General features: G+C 48.6%; 1 protein-coding gene across 1 annotated transcript in view; it reads right to left on the reverse strand.

Annotated features, from left to right (window-relative positions):
• The window catches only part of NUP155 (nucleoporin 155), a 1,628,423-nt gene that overhangs the window by 1,487,374 nt on the left and 119,601 nt on the right, over window positions 1-21,448 (reverse strand). The window contains exons 5-6 of the mRNA XM_069627148.1: window positions 15,551-15,643; window positions 905-1,071 (exon numbers count right to left, since the gene is read on the reverse strand). Coding sequence (XP_069483249.1) covers window positions 905-1,071; window positions 15,551-15,643 — 260 coding nt within the window. The remainder of the gene's footprint in view (window positions 1-904; window positions 1,072-15,550; window positions 15,644-21,448) is intronic.

Below are 21,448 nucleotides of genomic sequence, written 5' to 3' on the forward strand. Positions count from 1 at the left end.
ATGCCTAAATCTGGATCCTCCCAAAAGAATGTCTCTCCTCGATACTGAGAGTAGGGCTGAACATAGAAGGGGTCCGAAGACCGTGTTGGTGTTTCAAACCGGGAGTTATTACTTGGAGGTATAGGATCCTTAGAGCCTGAGGGTGCTGACCCGTCGAGAGTGTGAGAAAATGATCTGGGTTTTTTTGCGTAAAAATCAGCCAATGATGACATCCTTGACATGTCCCCGTCTATGTCATCACTAGACCACTCTCTAGAACTGGGAATGACTCTTTCTGGAAGTAGGAGCATGTGTGCTGCAAAAGTTAAACACAGATGCATTAAATGAGATATGGAGGAAAGTAGACTCCATAGAAAAGGCAAAACACAAAGAACAGAGCTCCAAAGGTTAGAGCAAATAAAAATGAATGAGGAGTGGAAAAAGGCTCCACTCATTCAGGATAAATAGAAAAAGGTCCAGAAGTCCAGCAAAAAGTGCAGGGAGTCTCACTAGGAGTGGGGATGAAGCATAAAAATGATAAATCCCAAGACTAGAAGGTGAGGTGGAGAAATAAAAGAATTTTGTGAAACAAAGTATAGATAAGGAACTTATTTGATCAATGGATGAACACAGCTTGACCAACAGAAATCCCAGACACAAATATCAACACAGTTGACAAATATTTAGGAGCAAGTGCTTGGCAAATAACATTTCTACTTTTCTGTTTTACAGATTGGGAAGTTGTCTTTAGTTGCAAGCTGATTCAAAGCCTATCTCTCATTGTTTAGAGACGCCTCCTTTTGACCCATTCAAATGTGTGCTGTAGTTGATAAGTTTTTAAAGACACAGTAATGTGAACTAGAACAGGGGTTGTGTACGCAGAAGGCAAGTCCTTAATACTCTTTCCCATTACACCTTTCCTCACCTGATAAGCTACTTCATAAAGGCAGCCATCTTTTCCGGCCAAGAAAATGCGCCCATTATCATTCGATGTGATAGTCAGGAGATATGTATTGTCAGTAGGAAGTGAATACAAAGGGTCAGGGAGAAGCTGCATTCCTCCAGACATACTGTCATTTAAAGTTACACATCCTGTAACAGAAAAAAAACAAAGACATGGAACAAATATAACTTGATAATGAAGCACTATGATAACTACTATACAACATGTATTACTAAAAAGAGAAACATCACACATGTAAATAGTATATTGAGCAATGCTGAGATCTCCACTTTCCAATGCCAGGTGCGAGTCATCCACTTGTTTTATTACATTATGTTTTTCAAGTTTTGCTTTCCTACTGTTAAACTAGAATTAAAAGCATTATAGAACGAAAAAAAAAAACAATAAAAAGAAAAACTCGCTATTAACTTATTACTTGACCCCACATCGTCCAAACTCTTCTTTGGAGCCGCAGTAATATTCAAGTGAAAGCTTTTATTTACTTCTGAGAATGCAAAACATACCAACTTGCCAGACATTTGAATTCCTTGATGGTAAACTTTTTCCCCCCTAGTTCATGCAGTCAATTTAGTCAAAAATAAAACAGGACAGGGTGAACGACAGTCACTGTAGTATAGCTCAGCAGCAACGTGCTCGTCTTATAAGCAAGATGACGTAGAGCAACTGCCCAGGTCGCGCCTACCCAAGGTCAGCCCTAGGGAGGGGGGTGAGAGTAGCAGAGTGTTTTCTGAGCACTTGTGGATGAGACCAGGAATTCCACATTTCAATCTCACCAAAACATGTAGCCAGTTAAAATTGTAGGTGAAGTCACGACTTGCGTTTAAGCACAGAATTTTGCGTCCATCCAGCATGTGGGACCTTTGAGAGTCTCACAGGTTTGAAAATCAGCAACTCCACGCAGACAGCACTGCTACAGACAGTAGTTGAGGTGCCATGCCCGGACTATAACGGGGTGGATTTGTAAATGAAGGGGACAACTTTAAACTGGAAAATGAAGGTCAAATCTGCCTTACCATAGCATGGACAGTATTTTGGATCACAAGCACCTCAATTTTAGTCTGTTTTCACTCATTCTGTTCTCTACAGCACTGTGAGCCACAGGGAAATCTGCATATATTCGGTGGAAGTGGTTATTGTTAGGAAAAACGTTAATTTGTTGCACCTTTCCCTCCATTGATTTCAATTGAACACCCTTCTTTTTGCTTATATTTGAACCAGTCCTGACTTTTTGAAGGGAAGTACAGCCTTCAGCTTCACTTGCCTTACCTTACCTTTTGCTCATTGTTATGCGGAAGATTGCCAGTCCCTAAGAAATTCCTTTAATCTTTCACTTGCACACAGCACCTCACAGTGTAGTGTGCAATGGGGATAGTCTCTATTACCTTAACCTTGGTTCTAATGGGTTTTGGTTACCTTTTAGATTTGCCTAAGACAAGTTGGTGGCAGCAGTAACATTTTCCATTTAAATGTGCACTTGTGTTTTCTCCCGAATAGCTACTAAAGTTGGCTAGTGCCCAAAAATGGCCATGCCACAAGGATTTGTTCACTTGTTAGCCATATTGTACATTCGCCTTCTTCCTGCCACTCAGTTCAGAAAGTTCCATAAAGGGTCATGCACTTGCCCTGGAAAGCTGATGCCCTTGCAGGCTATTGAGCCTTTGTGGGAGCCAAATTGAGGCAACTGGGACTGTCTGGTCCCATTCCACATCCCTTGGTGTCAAAGAGACTGCTGGTGGCAGATGTGAAACCAGCATTTGTCCCTGATTGGACAACTACTGGCTGTTTGAACGTGGCATATTCTTTCAATTGGCGGGCTTGGGCTTGCTTTCAGGCCCAATTTTGTATAAGAGGACTTCTGGAGCCATTCTTCTGATCTACTGTGGATGCAAGATTCCTGAAAAAAAGCAGCCTGCCGACAGCCCGCAGAAATGTTCTTCAGTGCACTAGCACCTCCTCTAGTGACTGGCCCAGTAAAGCCCTGCTCCTCTGGTTGATCTCCAAAGACCACCCTTGTCGATGCTTCAGCCCTTGGACTAGTGGGATCAACTAATCAACACCTACCTTAGGTTGCATGCCGGGGGCGTGGCTACATGGCTGCGTGAGAGGTCGTGCTCCCGAATGCGATTACTGCGCTTCCTCCAGTAATCCTGTGAAGCATTCTCAATTCAAAACCTGCCAAGCACGATTGACCAACACCCACGGATTCATAAATATCACGGGCACATTATGAGCACAAAAATGGAATGATCCGTGACACAAAGGGCCAGCATTAAGCGAGCAAAAGTCGGACGAGCCCGCTCCTTGATGCGCGACAAAATGACGGATGCTGGAACAAAGGACCATACGAAAACGTTGCGGGGAGAGGAGATGCGCGCAATGAACTGAAAGGCGAATTCCTCCACATCTGCGCCGGATTTAAGGTGCTCGACAAGCCCCGACACAGCGTGGGATAGCCGCGGAACGAAGCAGTTCGTCGTGGCAAGATAGGAGGAAAGCGGGTGAAGGAATGTGGAGCGCTGGCGTACTGGAAAGTCAGGGTGACCGTAACCGCGCTACAGAGAGCTGCAGACAACGATACTGTGGGAGCATAACACTCCGGTGAAGAGGTCCGTGCCCTCGGCTCTGCGATGGCAACCTGGCAGGTGATCGAAGAAGGGACACTTTACCGCCCGCTACGAACCGCCAGCGGGTGCACAGCACTGCCCAAAAAAAAAAAAGTCACCCTTCAGTCATCTCCCTGATGGAGACGAGTCGAGACTTGGCCCGCGGCATCAGCCTCTGACTGCCTCGTAGCACGCGCACAGCCATCACGCCAGTGAAGATGATACATTGTTGCAACGGAGGCACACCGGTGTGAGAGCCGCCTTTGGCGGGCAGAGAAAGCCGGCACTGCTGACACGAAACAACTCCACACTCGTAACCTTTCACTGGTGTCTAGACGTGACCGGTAGCACATAGGCGGTGAAAGAGGAGCCTGGGGAGCTGCGCCCCGTGGGGGAAAACGAGAATACAAACGTTCCCCTGCCGGTTTGTAAGTTGAGGACACTGTACATAAACGACGCACCAGCGCCGGAGTCCTGCGGAGACAAATACCAGCTCTCGGTTTGAGCAAACGGGGAGAGACTGCCCATCCTGCTGGAAGGAATGGCCCCAACACGCCCCTGCAATCACTGTGTACTGGTCTCCATTAATACCCTAGATGGGAAGAGTGACTAACGCCCTGAGGCCTGAACAATAGAATTAGCTGCAAACTGCCACACTCAATCCAAACTCCCCAGCGAATCGTCATACACAGTAACAAAAGCTGGATCAGTTCCATGGTCCACTGATGTGCCACAACAGAACGCCGCAAGCACGATACGATACTGCCCAAACTGCTGGATGGTGAGTGATAAAGGAGCGGACCCAGTGTGTAAGGGACCACAAGAATACACAACACCGGCGAGAGAAAGCCAGGAGTGGCGAATGCATGTGAGCAGGACAGGAAATTGGATTGAGCAAGGGGCCGCTTTGCCCTGGGCGCTAGTGGGGTGACGAAAGTAAAGAAAGGCGGCGGGCAGGCTACAAGCTAATACCAAGACACAAGCACATACCAACGTGATTTTACGTCACCAGGCACCATGTGAGTGAGATTCAGCAGCAGAGACACCGAGTGAAGCGGCAAGCCGGACCAAGGTTGGCGCCCATAGGACCTGCAGTAATACTAACTTGGGCCCCCAAGCCCCAAGGCGTGCAGACGGCGAGAGGCCCCACTAAGAACCAGAGAGTGCATAGAGGAAGAAACGGCAAGGGTCGAGGACGTGGGAGAACATAATCCATTTGTGTCACGACACAGATAGTGCACAAGAACGTTCACGACAGCCCCCTGAGGGCAATACGCCAAAGCATGACCTATCCCTGAGGCGCTAAAAACCACATTTCTGAGCACCTGCCGAGTAACACCAGGCGAGGCCCAGATGGCGAATAAACAGACCAAGGGGAAGGGCAAACAGCACACGCTGGAGAAATATGCAATAACACTGCAAGTGTCAGAAGGAGCCAGAAGTAAGGAAAAGACCCCAGTCGCAGATATCGCTGCGGGAAATAAAGACCAGCAGATCCTGGAAGCAATAGCGGACCTGAAACTCGCATGGGAGACAAAACTGGAATCGGCCATGGCCAAAATAAAGACTGCACTAGAACTCAACGTGGGCGCCGTATAGGAAGAGGTAAATCTCCTCAGGCAAGACGTCAGAACGCTGTCGGAACGCACGGGCGAACTTGAAAAAGAGATGGCCCCGAACACAGCTGCATGCGTGTCTCACAAATCAGAGATCCACATCCTAGAACGATGAGTGAGTAACCTGGAAAACAGGGAAGAAGAAGCAGAGGGACGTGCCCGGAGAAATAACTTAAGCATTGTAGGACTACTGGAAGGAGCAGAGGGACCAAACCCCACAGACTTCATCGAAACAATGCTGCTGCAGGAAATAACAATAGGGGGGCTGACTCAAGGATTTGCAGTGGAACGGGCACACAGGGCCTTAACTCGGAGGCCAGCACCAGGGGCCCCACCGAGACCAATTTTCGCCAAAATCCTGAATTATCGAGACAGGGAGAGAATCCTGGAATTTTTTCGCAAAGGAGGAACGATACAAAGGGCGTTGGCGAACATCACGGCATACGCGGATTATACACTGATGGTACAGAGATGGTGCATGAACTATGGTGCAGTGAAAAGACGGCTGCGGGAAGCAGGGTATAAGTACATGCTGATGCACCCAGCGAAACTGAAGGTATACCATCAAAACAGAGCACTGTTCTTCGACACTCCAGAAGAGGCATCAGATTGGTTGGATACGCAGAACTGTCCATTGGAGACTGGCATCCAGAAGGAAGGAGGCGCAGATAAGTAACAGATTCTGCGGTATTTAAAGTGCCGCTGATTCAGACATTGGGACTTAAATATAAGATAGGGTGTGGGCAGCTGGGCCTTTGACCACATAGGCCGCATTGATAAGTAAGCTGAGGTACGGAGATATAGAGTAAAATGCAGGAGCCCCACGGAACCCACAAACCCCCGGGTATAGATTAGTTGGATACCGATAGATGGGTATCACCCTGCTGGGTTCCTGATCTCGGCAACCCGAGATCGGACCAAATGCGGGAGAGCCTGAGATCCAGTGATGGAGCTGGGCACCAGTTGGGAATGGGACGGTGGGGAGGGAAGGCGTGCAGGGAATAAAGTTGGGGGGACTGGGAAGGGGGAGTTAGTTGGGGAGTTGACGTATATTTTAGACAGGGAACGGGCCCATATTCATGCCAAATTAAGTTCGAGAGGGGACGAGAGAGAGAGGGGGAAGGGGAACAAGACACGGATGGCTACGGGAAGTCTCAGAATTGTAACTTGGAATGCGAGGGGTCTTAACAGCTACTTGAAAAGGAATAAGGTAATGTTGTATCTGAGGATGCTGAAAGTGGACATAGCATTATTACAGGAAACCCGCCTCACTAGAGACAAACTTGAAAAGATAAAAAAAAGTGGAGAGGGACCACTGTGTGAGCGACATATTCAGCTTATGCCAGGGGGTGGTTACCAGGGTAGCACCTCACGTGCCATTTCAGATGCTCCAAGCTACGGTGGAGCCAGACGGAAGGATGGTCGTAATCCGGGGACTGCTGGAAAGTAGAGAATTGTGCATTATAAATACATATGCCCCCAATCATGACACAACGGCCTACTTTAGGACCTTATATGGCAAAGTTGGCCCCCTTCTGGGAGGGGCGATCATGTGAGGGGGGGGGATTTCAACTGCACGTTAAGTCCCAAAATAGATAGGTCCGATACGAAACTAGATAAGCCCACCCCCACCGCAAAAGCCTTACTGGCTTTGTTGAAAGACTTTGGGCTAGAGGGCATCTGGAGACAGCAACACCTGAATGATAGGCACTACTCGCACTACGCAGCCCCTCAGGACCTATTTACGAGACTGGATTATATATTCGCTGCCTCCGAACTCGTGGGCGAAATGGTGGGCTCGGAATATAAGGCAAGAACTCTATCAGACCACTCCCCCTTGTGGAGTGGAGACACCAGCCCCCCAGGCAAGAATTCCAACATGGAGACTTAGAGGACGACGAACAAGTGAGCCAATTACAGCAAGCCAACAGCCCTGGGAACGACTATGCAATTTGAAGTATAACAAATATATTAAAAGACAACACGCAGGAGGGATAAAACAGGGAGGCTGCTGGCATGGCTAAATAAAAATGAGACACCGAGAACGGTAACCAGAGAGATAAATTGGAGAAGAACAAGTTACTCTCTTACCTGGTAACGTTCTTTCGATGGGATGGTCCAACGACGTATTCCATATCTATGACAGGTAATGTCCACAGCTGTGCTGCTTCGGAAAATCTTCAGCGTCTGCGTCCTGCGTCGATGACGTCGATACGCCGTCCCCGAGGACCTCCTCCGACGGCCGACGTCACCCGATGTGATAAGTAGGACGCACGACACACATAGCCTCAGTTATAGATTTTTCCCCCAGAAAGTGTGCCACCAGTTTTCTGCCAGTCAGACACACAAGGCCTTGCGGAACGCAAGCTGCAATCGCAAAAGAAATTCTGCAGCGGGGAAGGTAGGGAGGGAGCGATATGGAATACGGCGTCGGACCATCCCATCGAAAGAACGTTACCAGATAAGAAAGTAACTTGTTCTTCGAGGGGATTGGGTCCTCCGATGTATTCCATATCTATGACAGACTCCCAAAGCAGTACCAAGCAAGGAGGTGGGAAAAGAATTCAGAACACAAATTTATCATGCCCAATCAAATTGCGGAATATAGGACTGCCTTGCCAAAGGCCAGATCCTGCCCTCTGATGGAGTCGAGGGAGTAGTGACGTACAAAAGTATGTACTGAAGCCCAGGTGGCTGCATCACAGATGTGACAAATAGGAACACCCCTCTTCAGGGCAGTAGACGCAGCCACTCCCCTGGTAGAATGGGCCCGCAAGCCAGCCGGAGGGTCCTTACCCGCCAAACGGTAACACTCGGAGATCGTTAAAATAATCCAACGAGAAAAAGTCTGTTTCGTCACAGCTTGTCCCAAACGCTTTCCAGCGTAACCAATGAAAAGTTGATCGTCCACTCTGACCCGGGACATGCGCGAAATATAAAAGCTCAACGCTCTCCTAGGATCAAGCCTATGGAGCCTCTCCTCTTCCTTACCAGGATGTGGAGGAGGATAAAATGCCGGAAGAACAACCTTCTGGCTCAAATGAAATTCCGAAACCACCTTCGGAAGAAAAGAAGGACGAGGACAACCCTGTCCTTATGAAACACAGTGAAGGGTGGCTTAACTGAAAGTGCCTGTAACTCACTCTGCGAGCGGAAGTAACCGCAACCAAAAACACAGTTTTCAGAGTTAACGGCCTCAAAGGGCAAGAATGTAAAGGGTCAAACGGAGCACCCATAATAAAATTAACAAGGTTCAAATCCCAACCGGGCACCAGAAAAGGTGACGGAGGGAACACATTAGTGAGCCCTTTCAAAAACTGCAAAATTAAAGGAATCTTAAAATAGGAACATTCTTCAGACGAGCGCTTAAAGATGGACAGCGCCGCCAGGTAACCTTTAATGGTCCCCACTTGCAAGCCCCTGTGGGCCAAGGAAAGCAAAAAAGACAGAACCATGGGAATGTCACACTCAAAAGGATCCACATTCTTAACCCTGCACCAGTCACAGAACTTTCTCCAACGGCAACGATACAGACACTTAGTTGCCGGCCGCCTGGCCGAGACCAACACCTCCATCACGTTTTTAGGGAGGTCCCAATCCTTATACTTCAACCTTTCAGAAGCCAAGCGTGAAGGTTGAGGTATCTGACCTCTGGATGGATAACCTGACCACCCCTACCGTGAGAGGAGATCGTCTCGGTCGGTAAGACGACGTGGAGGGCAGATGGACAAGTCGAGAAGGTCCAGGTACCACGTCCTCCGGGCCCACGCCGGAGCAATGAGGATCATCCGGGAACCGAACCTCCGCAGTACTTTGCGGGATGACTGGGACTGGAGGAAACACGTACAGCAGTGGGAACAACCACTCCACCACAAACGCGTCTCCTAAGGCTCCTTTTGGAGGAAATTCCTGCGAGCAAAACCTTTCGCACTTCCGGTTGACACTGGAGGCTAAGAGATCTACTTGAGGGGTCCCCCAAAGGGCGAAGATCTCCAGGAGAATCTCCTAAGCCAGCTCCCACTCGTGAGACCGTGCTCTGTCTGCTCAGAGCGTCCGTCGTCTCCGATCAGATGAACTCGAAACTTCCTGCTGGATGGCCCAGAACTCGAGCTGCATCGCCTCCCTGCACAGAGGAAGTGACCCTGCATGGCCACCCTGTTGTCCGTTAGAATCAGGACACTCTTTCCTCGCACAGTCGGCAGAAAAGCCTTCAGGGCTAGCCTGACGACCCTCAGCTCCAACAGATTGATATGGAGTCTGGACTCCGACTGAGACCAACGACCGCTGACTGTCAACTCGTTGGCATGAGCTCCCCATCCCGTGAGGGATGCATCCGTCACGATCGTCACCTCCGGCCAGGGCAGCCAAAATGGGGCCCCCTTCATCAGATTGCCTTCGACAGCCCACCACAGAAGGTGCTGGGTGACTGAGGGCGGCACCTGAACAGGGTCCAACAGCCTGCCGGAGGACAGACCACTGGCGCTTGAGTGCCCACTGCAAAGACCTCATCCACAGACGAGCCTCTGGCACCAGAAGAATGCAGGATGCCATGAGGCCGAGCAATCTCAAGAACTCGGACGCTGGGAGATTCTGGGCAAGTTGAAACTTGTGTACCATCTGCTGAATGTGAAGAGCCCTCACCTGGGGAGGAAAACACTGCCCCAGGGATGTGTCGAGCACTGCTCCGATGTACTGTAGCCGCTGCGTTGGTGTCAAATGGGACTTCTTTAAATTGAGGGAGAAGCCCAGCTTGTGAAGGGAGTGGCAGGTGACGGACAGATGATCCAGGACTTGCTCGGGAGAGCTCCCCCTGATCAACCAATCGTCCAGGTAGGGGTAGACGTGAATCCCCCCTTTCCTGAGATGTGCTGCCACCATCACCATGAGCTTGGTGAAAACCCTCGGGGTGGAGGTCAATCCGAACGGCAGGACCCGAAACTGAAAGTGCGAGTCGCCAACCGCGAACCTCAGGTACTTCTTGTGCTTGGGATGGATCGGCACATGGAAGTAAGCATCCTTGAGGTCGAGGGACACCAACCAGTCCTGAAGTTGAAGGGCCTGGAGGACTTGAGAGAGAGTAACCATCTTGAACTTGCCCTTCCTGAGGAGTTTTTTCAAACCGCGCAAGTACATGATGGGTCTCAATCCCCCCCGTCTTTCTTCGAAATCAAAAAATAAGGGGAATACCATCCCTTGTTCCTCTCCGCTACAGGCACCAGTTCTATAGCGCCTTTCTCCAGCAGGGATTGAATTTCCAGCGCAAGGAGCGGATCCGGACTCTTCAAAAGAGGTTCCCAGGTGGATTGTCGTGAGGCCTCTGCCGAAAAGGAAGACAGTAGCCGTGGGTTATGATCTCCAGAACCCACACATCTGAAGTAATGGCTTGCCACTCTACAAGATGCTGCGCCAGCCTTCCCCCAACCGGCGAACCATGGGACCTGGCCTCATGACTGAGTGGTAGCGGCTGCGACGTTGCCTGAGGGCAAAGAGGCAACTGCCCGAGCTGCCTTGGCACCTCGAGTACCCTTGTTTCCACCTCTGGCACTCTTATGGTGGCCTCTTTGACGGCTAGCTCCTCTCGCTTTACTGAAGGACGAGTAATAGTGAAAGGAACCACCCCTCCATTGCTGTCCCCTAGGACGAAAAGGTAGAGGTTGGCAAACTGCAGCGCCCAACGACTTCGCTGCAGCTTTGGAGGTCTGCAACCTCTCAAGGCTCTCGTCAGCCTTGCTGCCAAAAAGATGTTCACCGTCAAAGGGCATGTTGAGGAGCCGGGATTGCACATCAGGAGCGAACCCAGACTTCCGCAACCACGCAAACCTGCGTATTGGTGCTCGCCTCCATGGACCGGCTGACACAATCTGCCATGTCCAAACCCGACTGAACGGCCTCACACATGGCATCCTTGCCATCCTGAACCATGGCAAGGAAACCATCCCGTTCGTCCCCTTCGGGAATACGTTCAGCAGCTAATGCAACACAGTTCCACAGAGTGTGTGTGAAACGAGACAAGCCACATATGGAGTTGGCCGCCTGAAGCGCCATACGCCACTGAAGAAAACACTTTCTTCGCCCAGCCGTCAAAACGTTTGTCGTCCCTATCCGGAGGGATGGTAGGATACGACGCCTGCTTTGCCGGGGCCGTAGCCGCCTGCACCAGCAAACTCTCCAGAGTGGGGTGCCTGGACAAGTAGCAGGGGTCGCTACTGGCTGGATGGTATTTTCGAGACAAAGACTTGCCCACTGCCGGGAGACTCTCCGGAGCAGTCCAAGCCGCCACCCTTCTCTGCAGAGCCATATGAAACGGCAAAACCAGGTCAGTGGGGGGACCAAGATCAAGGATGTCCGTGAGATCATCCTGAACGAACTCCCCTGGGGGAGCCGACCAACCCAAGTACTCGGTGACCCGAGACATAAGGCGCCGATACGAAGTATCGGCATGAGTGCCAGGCTCCGGCCTACAAAATTCCACCTCCGGAGAGGTGTCCAGTCCACTGGCATCATGCAGTGACTGCCTCAGGTCATCAAACTGGCTATGGCCCAAGAGAAGCTCATCTGGTACCGGAACTGGAACCAAGCCGACATCAGAGCCTTCATCACCCTCTGAAATGTACTCCAGGCGGGAGAGGAAGACATCTTGGGACCAAAGCAGTGCCTGACCTTAGCCAGAGCCTTTCTAGGGGCTAACTCCGTGCCAATGGGCCCCTCCGACACCACCGCCTCGAACAGCGTTAACGTCAGCTGCAGCGCCACCAGCATCGACGGCGTTGACACAGGCCTCGAAGCCAGAGCTCCGAGCGGGTCTCTCGACGACCTAGGCGCCGATAGCGTCGACGACCCCCTATGAGGCGGAGCCTCGAGAGAAATAGTCGACGACTTCGGCGCCACAGGCGTTGACATCTTCTTCGAAGACGGCACAGTATCATGCGGTCTCTAGCGCGTCGAGGACCGGGACCTGGAACGGGCATGGCGAGAACGGCTACCCTTGTCCGAGCGGGACCTCTCCCGCGAGCCGTGCCGACCACCCGAGCCCAAAGGCGTACGAGCGGTGTCTCTTGACCGGTGCCGACCGACCCCACTCGGAGGCGCGGACAGACCGGTGCCCTGCGATTCACGAATCTCTAGCATCTGTTCCTGAAGGAAGCCCATTCCTCCGGTGTCGCTTGCATGGAGGGATAAGCGACACGCCGACGGGCGGAGTCCTCGCAAGAGGACGGGGAAGGCAACTGATGCCGGCGTTTCCGGGAATGCCTCGAAGAGGCGGAGGAGTGGCGAAACCGACTCCTGGAAGGAGACCCACTGGACTTCCGACGATGACGCGGAGAGTCGCCCCTCGAGTCATCCGTCGAAAGCCCCGCAGACCTCGACTTCCGGGGCTTAGACACCCGACCTACCGACAGCTTCTTCTTGCGTTCCCGCAAGGCCTTTGCCGTGAGCGACTGGCAGTCGACAGTCGTCCGTATCGTGGGCCTCCCCGAGGCACCAGAGGCAGGCGTCGTGCGAGTCCGTGACCGACATCTTGGACCCACAGTCCCCGCATTTCTTGAAACCCAGACGTGGGGTTGAAGACTAAGTAGACATCGCCACGAACATGTCTTCACAAAAAACCAAACAGGTTCAACGAACCGAGAAGAAAACAGCAAACTCCAAAGAGTCGAGGTCGTACCAAGATTCACGAAGCAAACACGTTCGCGGAAAAAACGGAACTGAGGCTATGGGCTTCATGCGTCCTACTTATCACATCGGGTGACATCGGCCGTCGGAGGAGGTCCTCGGGGACGGCGCAGACGTCATCGACGCAGGGCGCAGACGCCAAAGATTTTCCGAAGCAGCACAGCTGTGGACATTACCTGTCATAGATATGGAATACGTCGCAGGACCCAATCCCCTCGAAGGGCAGATCTGGAACACCCAGGAGGGGAGTGAACGAAAGATTCCATAGATTCTACAAACGCCTCTATAAAAACACAGGGGAGGAAGCAGAGCAGGAGATTCTGGAAACACTAGAGGATATAGGATTGCCTAAATTAAATGAGGAGGAAAGGGAAAACCTTGATGCCCCAATTACATTAGAGGAACTTGAGACAGTGGTCCTGCACCTACCTACCTGTAGGGCCCCGGGGCTAGACAGACTCCCCAGCGAGTTTTATAAAACTTATAGACAGTAATATTCCCTCACCCCCCCTGCTGACCATGCTAAACGAAGCATTTGAAAGGGGGAGGCTGCCGGAATCCCTGAGAGAAGCGGCGATTATCCCGCTTCTGAAACCGGGTAAACCAAGCACAGACTACGGGTCATACAGACCCCCATCATTGTTAAAGCAGGACAGCAAAATCCTTACGGCAGTACTGGCGAATAGACTGAAAAGGGTAATCAAACTCTTACGCCCCGATCAAACCAGATATGTCCCTGGAAGGAACATTACCCGATAACTTGCCCAAGCCAAGAGAAACCAAAACCCAGGCAATTAAAATCCAACAGGTATTGCCGAAGGCAGAAGAGGACTAAAGAAAGTTCCAAAAGGTTGTGAAGCTTGTTCCCCTTACCTTGAGAAGCATAGAACAGCTGGTAAAAACACACATAGCTAAAGCCGAGGAGGAAGTAGAACAAGATCCTACCCTTGTTACTATTTGGTTACTTACGCATCAGGGAAACAAGAGTGGCAAGAAGGCTGCCCTTCTGGAAAAGGTTATTCAGAAGGAGAGGAGCATAATTTGCAGAGGAGTATTAAAGAGCACCAATGTGAATCTTGATTTTGCTGAAGAGGTGTTAAAGGTTTTTAAATGTTGCTAAATAACGAACATTGTGAAGTTGTTGGCAAGCCTAAAAGTTGATTCTCACCACAGAAGCACTTCTGGTTTGTGAATCGCTGTTCAGGCAGGGAAGTATAACCGAGTGGCAAACCTTAGAAGTTCATGAAGTGCTATAAAGTGGTGCTGAAAAAGACAATTGGTGTTGCTTATGGTGCTGAACAAAGAATTGTATAAAACTGTTGTCGAGGAGTTATATTTCTTCTGAAATATTCAGTTGCGGCTAAACATCCTGACAAAGATAATTGAAGTACAGACAAAATATTCTTCATGTGAAGATGATAATTAAAAATTTGACTCAAGCTCAAGGAAGAGAACAAAATATATTTACTTTATTAAATCACTGGAGTGTTTGAAACTTTGTTATCTAGTTGGAGTTACAAACCAGGATTTCGGATTTCCTTGCCATTTTGGAACTGTGGAACAGAATCCTGCTTTAATCATCTGGGGAAGGGGAACTCATCCAGATTATAAGGAGAGACGGTTGTCATATTTCAGATTCAATGGTTATCTTCTTTTGTTGATTTGAACTACCATGCATTGCCTATTTGTTTTACTGTATGCACAAGTGTGAGGAACATATATCCTTTGTTAAAGTGTTTCCCTTAGGTTATTTTAGGGAAATCCGTGTCGGGAAGGGATAGTGAGGCTCCAACCTTTTTATAAATGGCATCTTTTGAAAAACCTTCACAAAGTTGTCCGCCTCACATTTCTGACCCCTCACACTAACCAGCTCAAATAGGTTTAGCAAGGATGGTTTCAGGAGAAGAGGACAGTAAACGCTCGAGCAAAGGGGACACACCACTAGCAAAGCAACAAATTGACAAAGTGGCTAAGTCTAGTCAAGGTTTGAGCATGGTCTTGTGCACCTTATAAAAAGGCATACCATCCACACAAAAGTTGGATTAGTAAATAAAAAAACACTTCATTGGAGACTACATACAAGGAAAAATGGGTCAACCCAAATGACAAGTTTAGGAGAGGGAGGCATGTTTAGCAGTGCATGCTCCAATGGTGGGGTATTCCATTGACAATTGATTTTACCCGGTATGTTAAACAATTCTCTCAAGTTGTTTTTAGGTTTGTTACAATTTTTAGATCTCTTGTCTGTAAATTGTGATGAATATTATCTTATACATGTTTTTATTGTACAGTGCTCTGATGCCCTCTGCCCAAATTTGCACGAAGGCATGAAAAATGATTAAATAAATGAATTTTAAGACTAGGTCAGATTGTATCACAATACTATGCCCAGATTTCTGCTCATCGCTGGCTATGGTATTGCTAGATAAGGCGTGGGGAGGGGGGGGTCTTCAAAATGAGCCCGTTTCCATTGGTGTTTGACAACATAATCAGTTTGGTTTTGCTTCCTTCATTCAGAGGAAGGTACCTTCGATCAGATGCGTTTGTGGCATTTTTGGATTTGGGTACACCAACCAACTACAGGTAGGAGAAGCAGTTCATCCTAAATTCGGGATCTGCATACAAGAAAAAATGTGTGTGGCTAATATTACTAACTTAACTACTTACACGACAGGAAGAAAAAAAATGTGCGTCAAGTGAAGCCCTGGACTTACCCGACTGCATTCCAGAAAAACTCAGTCCTAGTATTACTATGTCAACTGGCGTGGCCAAAACCAGCAAGAAGCGAATTTGCGGCTGGAAAATACCTGAAACAAAAAAACAAACCAGTTGCAATATTAAAAGATGCATAGATTGACCAGGTATAAACTATACACATTAACATCTGCCTTACATAGTTCTTAAAATACAATATTTTAACTGGTTTGTATTAACGACCGAGAGGGAGGTCACATACTGTCGTCCCGTCCATGAGCAGGCCTAAAGACATGAGTCCGCTGCCAACACTGATGACTCTGCGGATGGGCGAGGCGTGCTTGATTTGGAATAGTGGATGATGCTTATGTTAAACTATAATGCTATGCCACATTGTTATTGCCTAAAATTGCTCTTTCTTTTAAGATCCAAAACTATGTAGTAAACACTTGTTTATACTGGCCCTTGTATGCCGCTTACTCTGTCTTATAAAGTTATTAAAAAGAACTTAAAAAAAATACCATCCTGAAATAATTATACATCATTAGTCTACAAGAATTTTTTTGTTGAAAGGCTAATATTTTTTTAATGTACAGCCATAAAATGCTGAATTATTTATGGTCTTTCTCACACGTGCAACATTAAAGTCACCAGCAGTCTTTTTGGCAGACATTAGCTTATTTTGTCAATGCAATGACAGAAAAATGGACTCAAAAAAGCTGGTCCGAAACATTAAGAATGATGCAAAACTTCAATTGGTTGGTCAGATTTCATTTTTGGGGTTCTGGCTCCCCTACACATTTTACTCGCTTCCTTAGTTTGACTTTTCTTTTGTGGTTAGATAGACGTCTACGGCCAAATCAGCCCTATTTCTGTAGACCCAATTTTTTGTCCAAGGGTGTCCATCACCCTGAAAGCATTTTATGGGGTACTCTGTTGGTATTTATGATTTTGTTTTGGCTACATCACGGTTGAGGCCAATTTTTACTACATCCATAGACCAATGTACCTGTAAGGTAGCTGCTTTGGTACCAATGCCTTTTTAATCCCTGCTAATGGCCTTCTGAGCATTAGTTAAGATTTGTATAGCAATGATAAAACTTCCTGACCTGTGTCAACCCCAGAACGTTTTGCTTTTACTGGTGAATTATTTTTCCTTGTACCTTTTTACACACTTACAGAATCTTTTACTCTTTTTATGGGTGTCATGTCATTTTTAAGACTCTCCACAGGGTCTTTTAAAAGTTATTCTCTGACAACATTTTGGCAATAAGTGCATATTGTTGCTGGGTTGCCCTAGGGGCTCTCCTTTTAAGTTTCTCTGGCTAACCTTGTATGAACTACAGTTCCCAAGGGTAGAAAGGATCTGTGGATCCCGTTTGCATTTGATTAAGCAAGACCAGCAAACCCCCACCTTATGTGGAGTGCTGAGGAGATACAGAGTATCCCCTACCTCATTTTAAATGTAACATTTTATGATACAAGGACAAACTTACCTTTAATGGCTGGTGGCAGTGAACCTTTTTATTAATTCAGTGCACCTTTACTGCAAGCTTTTTGCACAGCCCTGGTAAAGGCATCCAAGGGTGCTCATTTTACCAAAATGGCCCTGGTCTTGTTTTTCCACCATTTTAGTGTTCCTTGTCCTTTCTTGTTCCTTCCCCTGACCTCCAGGGTGGGCAATTGCTTTGTGTGATTTTTGTCTTCTGATGGAATCCTGTGGACTCCACGCCCAGGTTCCAGAGTGCCTGTGAAGGCAGGAAGCGAGGGAGGAGTCCAAAACTCTGCAGCCCTTTGTATTCCAGCCTGAGTGCGAGATTCCAGTACAAACTGGGAGGCTGGCTGTCTTAAAAGGATTGCTACCCCCACTCCCAAATTTTGAATGTTGCAAAGATGTTTGATTGGCCGGGTCCCTGCATAAAAGTCTGAACCTGGAAGCTGAAGAGGTAGTCGACCACTGGAACCAAAACCAAAGAGGAAGATTAAGAATTTGTGGCTGAAAAGATTTTCAGTGACCAAAGAGCCTGCTGTTTTTCAGAGCCTGCTGTAACCCTTCCTTCCAATCAAAATTGACGACCCTGGTGAGACCCACTAGACTCAAGAAGACCTGCATTTTGAGCCCTCCCACGCTGTGCTGGGACCGTGCTGGGACCTTGAAGGGCTGCCATAGCCCAATACCCTGGGACCTCGAGCCATTGTGCAGTGCACAGTCTTCCAAATCCCGCTGAAACTTCGAGGGCATCCTCCTGCTGGATCTCCAGAGGCACGTTTCCAGTCCGAAAAGTCCCCTCACCAGAGTGCTGGTCGTTGCAAACGACCTGTGCTCCTGAAAAAGACGCCAAATCCACAGAGCCACACCCAGCCACGAGTAAACCTTGCCTAGAGCCTTCCCTGTGATCCTTGCTGCAGAAATCTTTCCAGTGTCCCGTCTTCTGCGTTCTTGAAGAAGCAATTCAACAACCAGGTTTTTGTCTGCAGATCCTGAAGTCCTCCTGCTGCAAAATCGTCTTCTGTGCTGAGGTACTATGCTAGCTTGGGTATTTACCTACCTTAATCCTTTGTGAATTCTGTATAGCTTTGGGGTGTCTGTGATTGGGAGGCCTCTCGTCAAGGGCACCCATACCCCTGCTGGAATCCTCTTAGGGTGTCTTCTGTGAAGCCTCTGGACCCTCAACTAACTCTCAAGTAAAGTACTTACTTGTTCTAACAGTCTTCCTTAGGAACTTACTTTTGCTACTTAAGAACCTATCCTGACCGGCCTGTTGTACACTAGACCGTAGTGACCCCCCTTCTGCCACCGAGAACACTCATGCTCCAAGAATAAGGGAAATACTTCTAAGGACTGGGACTTTTGCCTAGAGAATAAATGTTTAAAAGCTACTTACCAACCAACTTTTTTCGCAAGCAACTAACTCTCTGAGTGAACAGCCTTATACTAAGAGTGGCATCTTGTACTGCCTCAGTTGAATGGGTTTACTGAACCCTTAGCTGGACTTCAGAAAAACGGTCCCAACATTGAGTCATCCCTTTATGTGGATGGGCTGGCTAGGCTCACTGTGTCCACAAAAGCACAATCCATTTTAGTTTAAACTGGGGTAGACTGGTTCAAAGCCACCAACAATTCCCAATCTGCATCTAGAGGTGGTAGGCTAGTATGTGTGGTGGTTTTTAAGGCCAGCCGGATTGGCAGGTGGCCAAAACTTGTGTGCTCACCTGTGATGTGATTGGATGTGTGTGTTAGGCAGAAACCTGTGCAGTTCCCTTCGGGAACACTGCAAAAGATTTAGGACTACAGGTGTTAGCAGTAAACCCACTTGGTAGCAGTCCGCACCACCCAGATTTACCTGGTAGCTGTGGCTGAGCAGTCAGACTTCCCTCAAGAAGAGTTAAGCCGTATGCAAAGTATACACAATAAGACACAATAGCACAAGCAAACACTGACCAGAGCTTTGGTATCAAAGTATATAATTATTTATAACACACTGTTTGAAACACTCCAGCACTCTTATTGTAAAACACTCTAAACACAGTTACTATTATGATATATACAACCCTTATTCCTTATCAGACAAGTCTTAGTTAACAGCACTCATTTCCAGACAGAGGTGAGCGCTTAACTATAGATGGCACTCCAACAAGTTCATGAAAAAGGGAGGGAGAAAGACAGAATATGTGAAGATACACCACTCTAAGATTTAGGAACACTTTTAGCAAGGCAGAAGAGCAAAAGTCACTGGTCAGCCAAAGTCCATAGGCTAGGCCCACTCTTAGAGAGAGCAGAGTACAAATGCGCCCAAGATCACACAGTTACACTAGGCTTTGAAAGTCTTGCAGAGAGTTCGAAAAGAGTTTAGAAAGGCTCCGAAAAGTTTATCCAGGGTGTCCCAGGCTAACCCAGGTTCGAAAGCCGGGGGCTAATCCTACCCCGTACAGTCGGTGGCAAGGGAAGCCAGGCGGAACACGGTACCTTAAGTGGGAAGGATCCTCCAGCGGTGGCAGTTGTTCCTGGCAGCGGGTGCAAGTCTCGGCGTCATCCAGAGGAAGTTAAGATCTCGACTTGGAGGAAAGATGAAGATCGTTGCACTGCCAGGGAAGAAACCAGCCGCGGAGTTCACCGGTTAAAGGTATTACCCTTTATTTTGCAGCCTTGGTAAAACGTGGTATTCCGGTTGCCGGGGTGCTTGGTACAGGCAAGGCGGCCACGAGGTACGTCGGGAAGGCGAAAAGACGGTGAAACTGGTTATCCCCACCAGTCAAAGGAAGAAGACTCTCCGGCGGGAGATCTCCTCTGTCGTTGGGAAAAGTGGTGAGACGGTCCTGCAGGGATCCACCGGTGGTGTCGTCGTGGTAGGTCGGCTCAGCTTCTCCCACGTCGGATTCTTAGGTCATGTGGCGACTTCTGAAGTTCCAGTCCCCAAAGCCCTGCTTTTATGCAGAAAACCCCCATTCACTCAGCCTAGCTGCCACTCAAACATGCTAAGTGGGCCAATCAGGACGGAGTGCGACTTCAGTTGCCTAGGCAACTCAGTCCAGGGTGCCTACATCCCCCTCCACCCCTCCTAAGTACCCCAGACAGAGTGGCACCACTTTGGAGGGCTTCTGTGGAGAAGCCCGCCAAAAAGTGGAACAAAGGGCTCGACTTGGGTTGGAGTCACAGAAGAGAACACAAACGCCATTTTAGAACCGAGTTTTGGCAAAAAATACCAACCGGAGAATTAATATTAAATAAATAAACCGGCGGTATGTTCGAGGCTATCGTAATTAAATAAAGATAGTAGCCTCGAACAATGGGAAAATCCCATAGAGAAATATTTGCGGTTGAATATAACAAGTAGTATCCCCTGCCACCAGCCAAAACTCGATCAGGTGGGACGGAGACGTGCCCCCTCGACTAACAGACCCCGGGGCAATCGAATTGCCCCGGCCAGTACGTCCACAATATGATGGTTCGTACTGGTTCTGTTCAGAATTCAAGACTAGAAAAGTCAATGGTGACTTTACATGCCCTGGGAGACAGTAGTCAGTCCCAGGGTATGGAGTCTATACTGGGGGGTCACTATGACACCCCTGTGTTACTGCACTGAGGGTGCTGTGTAACATCACAAAAACACATGAAGCCCTATGGAGTAAACGACCCCATAGCCCATTAAACACATCTAGAGTCAAAGAAACACACTCAAATCATGTCCAAGAGTGAGGGTAAGAGAGTCTCACTCTTGGCAGGAGAAGAAAATAAACCCCAAAAATCCAGCAAAGCTGCTGGAGGACTCACTAGGTTAGGAAATTCAGCTTAACAGAGAATTCTCCCTAACAGTGTGTGACTAACCGGTGGGAGATCTTGTGCATTTCCCAGATTCTGTAACTTATGCAAGACTGCTGCTGAGGAGGTAGTGCTGCTAAGGACCCTGGGTCCTTTGCCCTTGGCTCACCACTCCTATGTTAATGTTAATGGTATCTGTACCACGCACCATCACCACCGGAGTGGTTCCCAGGTCCTCTGGCGGATCTGAAAAGGAAGGTGTGGGTGGTTAGTAGGGTGTAGTGGGAATAGTAAAGTGAGAGTGGTCATGTCCGGATGGCAGCTTCAGTTTGATTTGCACCATTCGCTGAGCTAGAGTGCGGTTTTCTGGTCGGTGTGGCTTCCCATGTGCTGTGGTGAAGTGCATGCGGATTACTGTTCAGAGGAGACTTGCGCTAGGCGCTTTCTCAGCTTCCTACCATCTTTTTGGCAGGTCTATCTGCCTGTTCCTTCATTGGAAATCTTACTGGTCTGCAGTGCTGACTCACTGGCCAATCTTTAGGGCTGAAGTGCCTTAAGGTGGGACGTCTTTCTGGCTTGATAATTGCTGTTGCATCCTTCATGGGTCCATTTCTTGCTTGCCCTTCCTGCTCACCCGAGTGGGCCTGAAACACTGGAA

Source organism: Ambystoma mexicanum, chromosome 6p (genome assembly GCF_040938575.1).
Source record: "Ambystoma mexicanum isolate Mex_15411 chromosome 6p, UKY_AmexF1_1, whole genome shotgun sequence".
NCBI lineage: Eukaryota > Metazoa > Chordata > Amphibia > Caudata > Ambystomatidae > Ambystoma > Ambystoma mexicanum.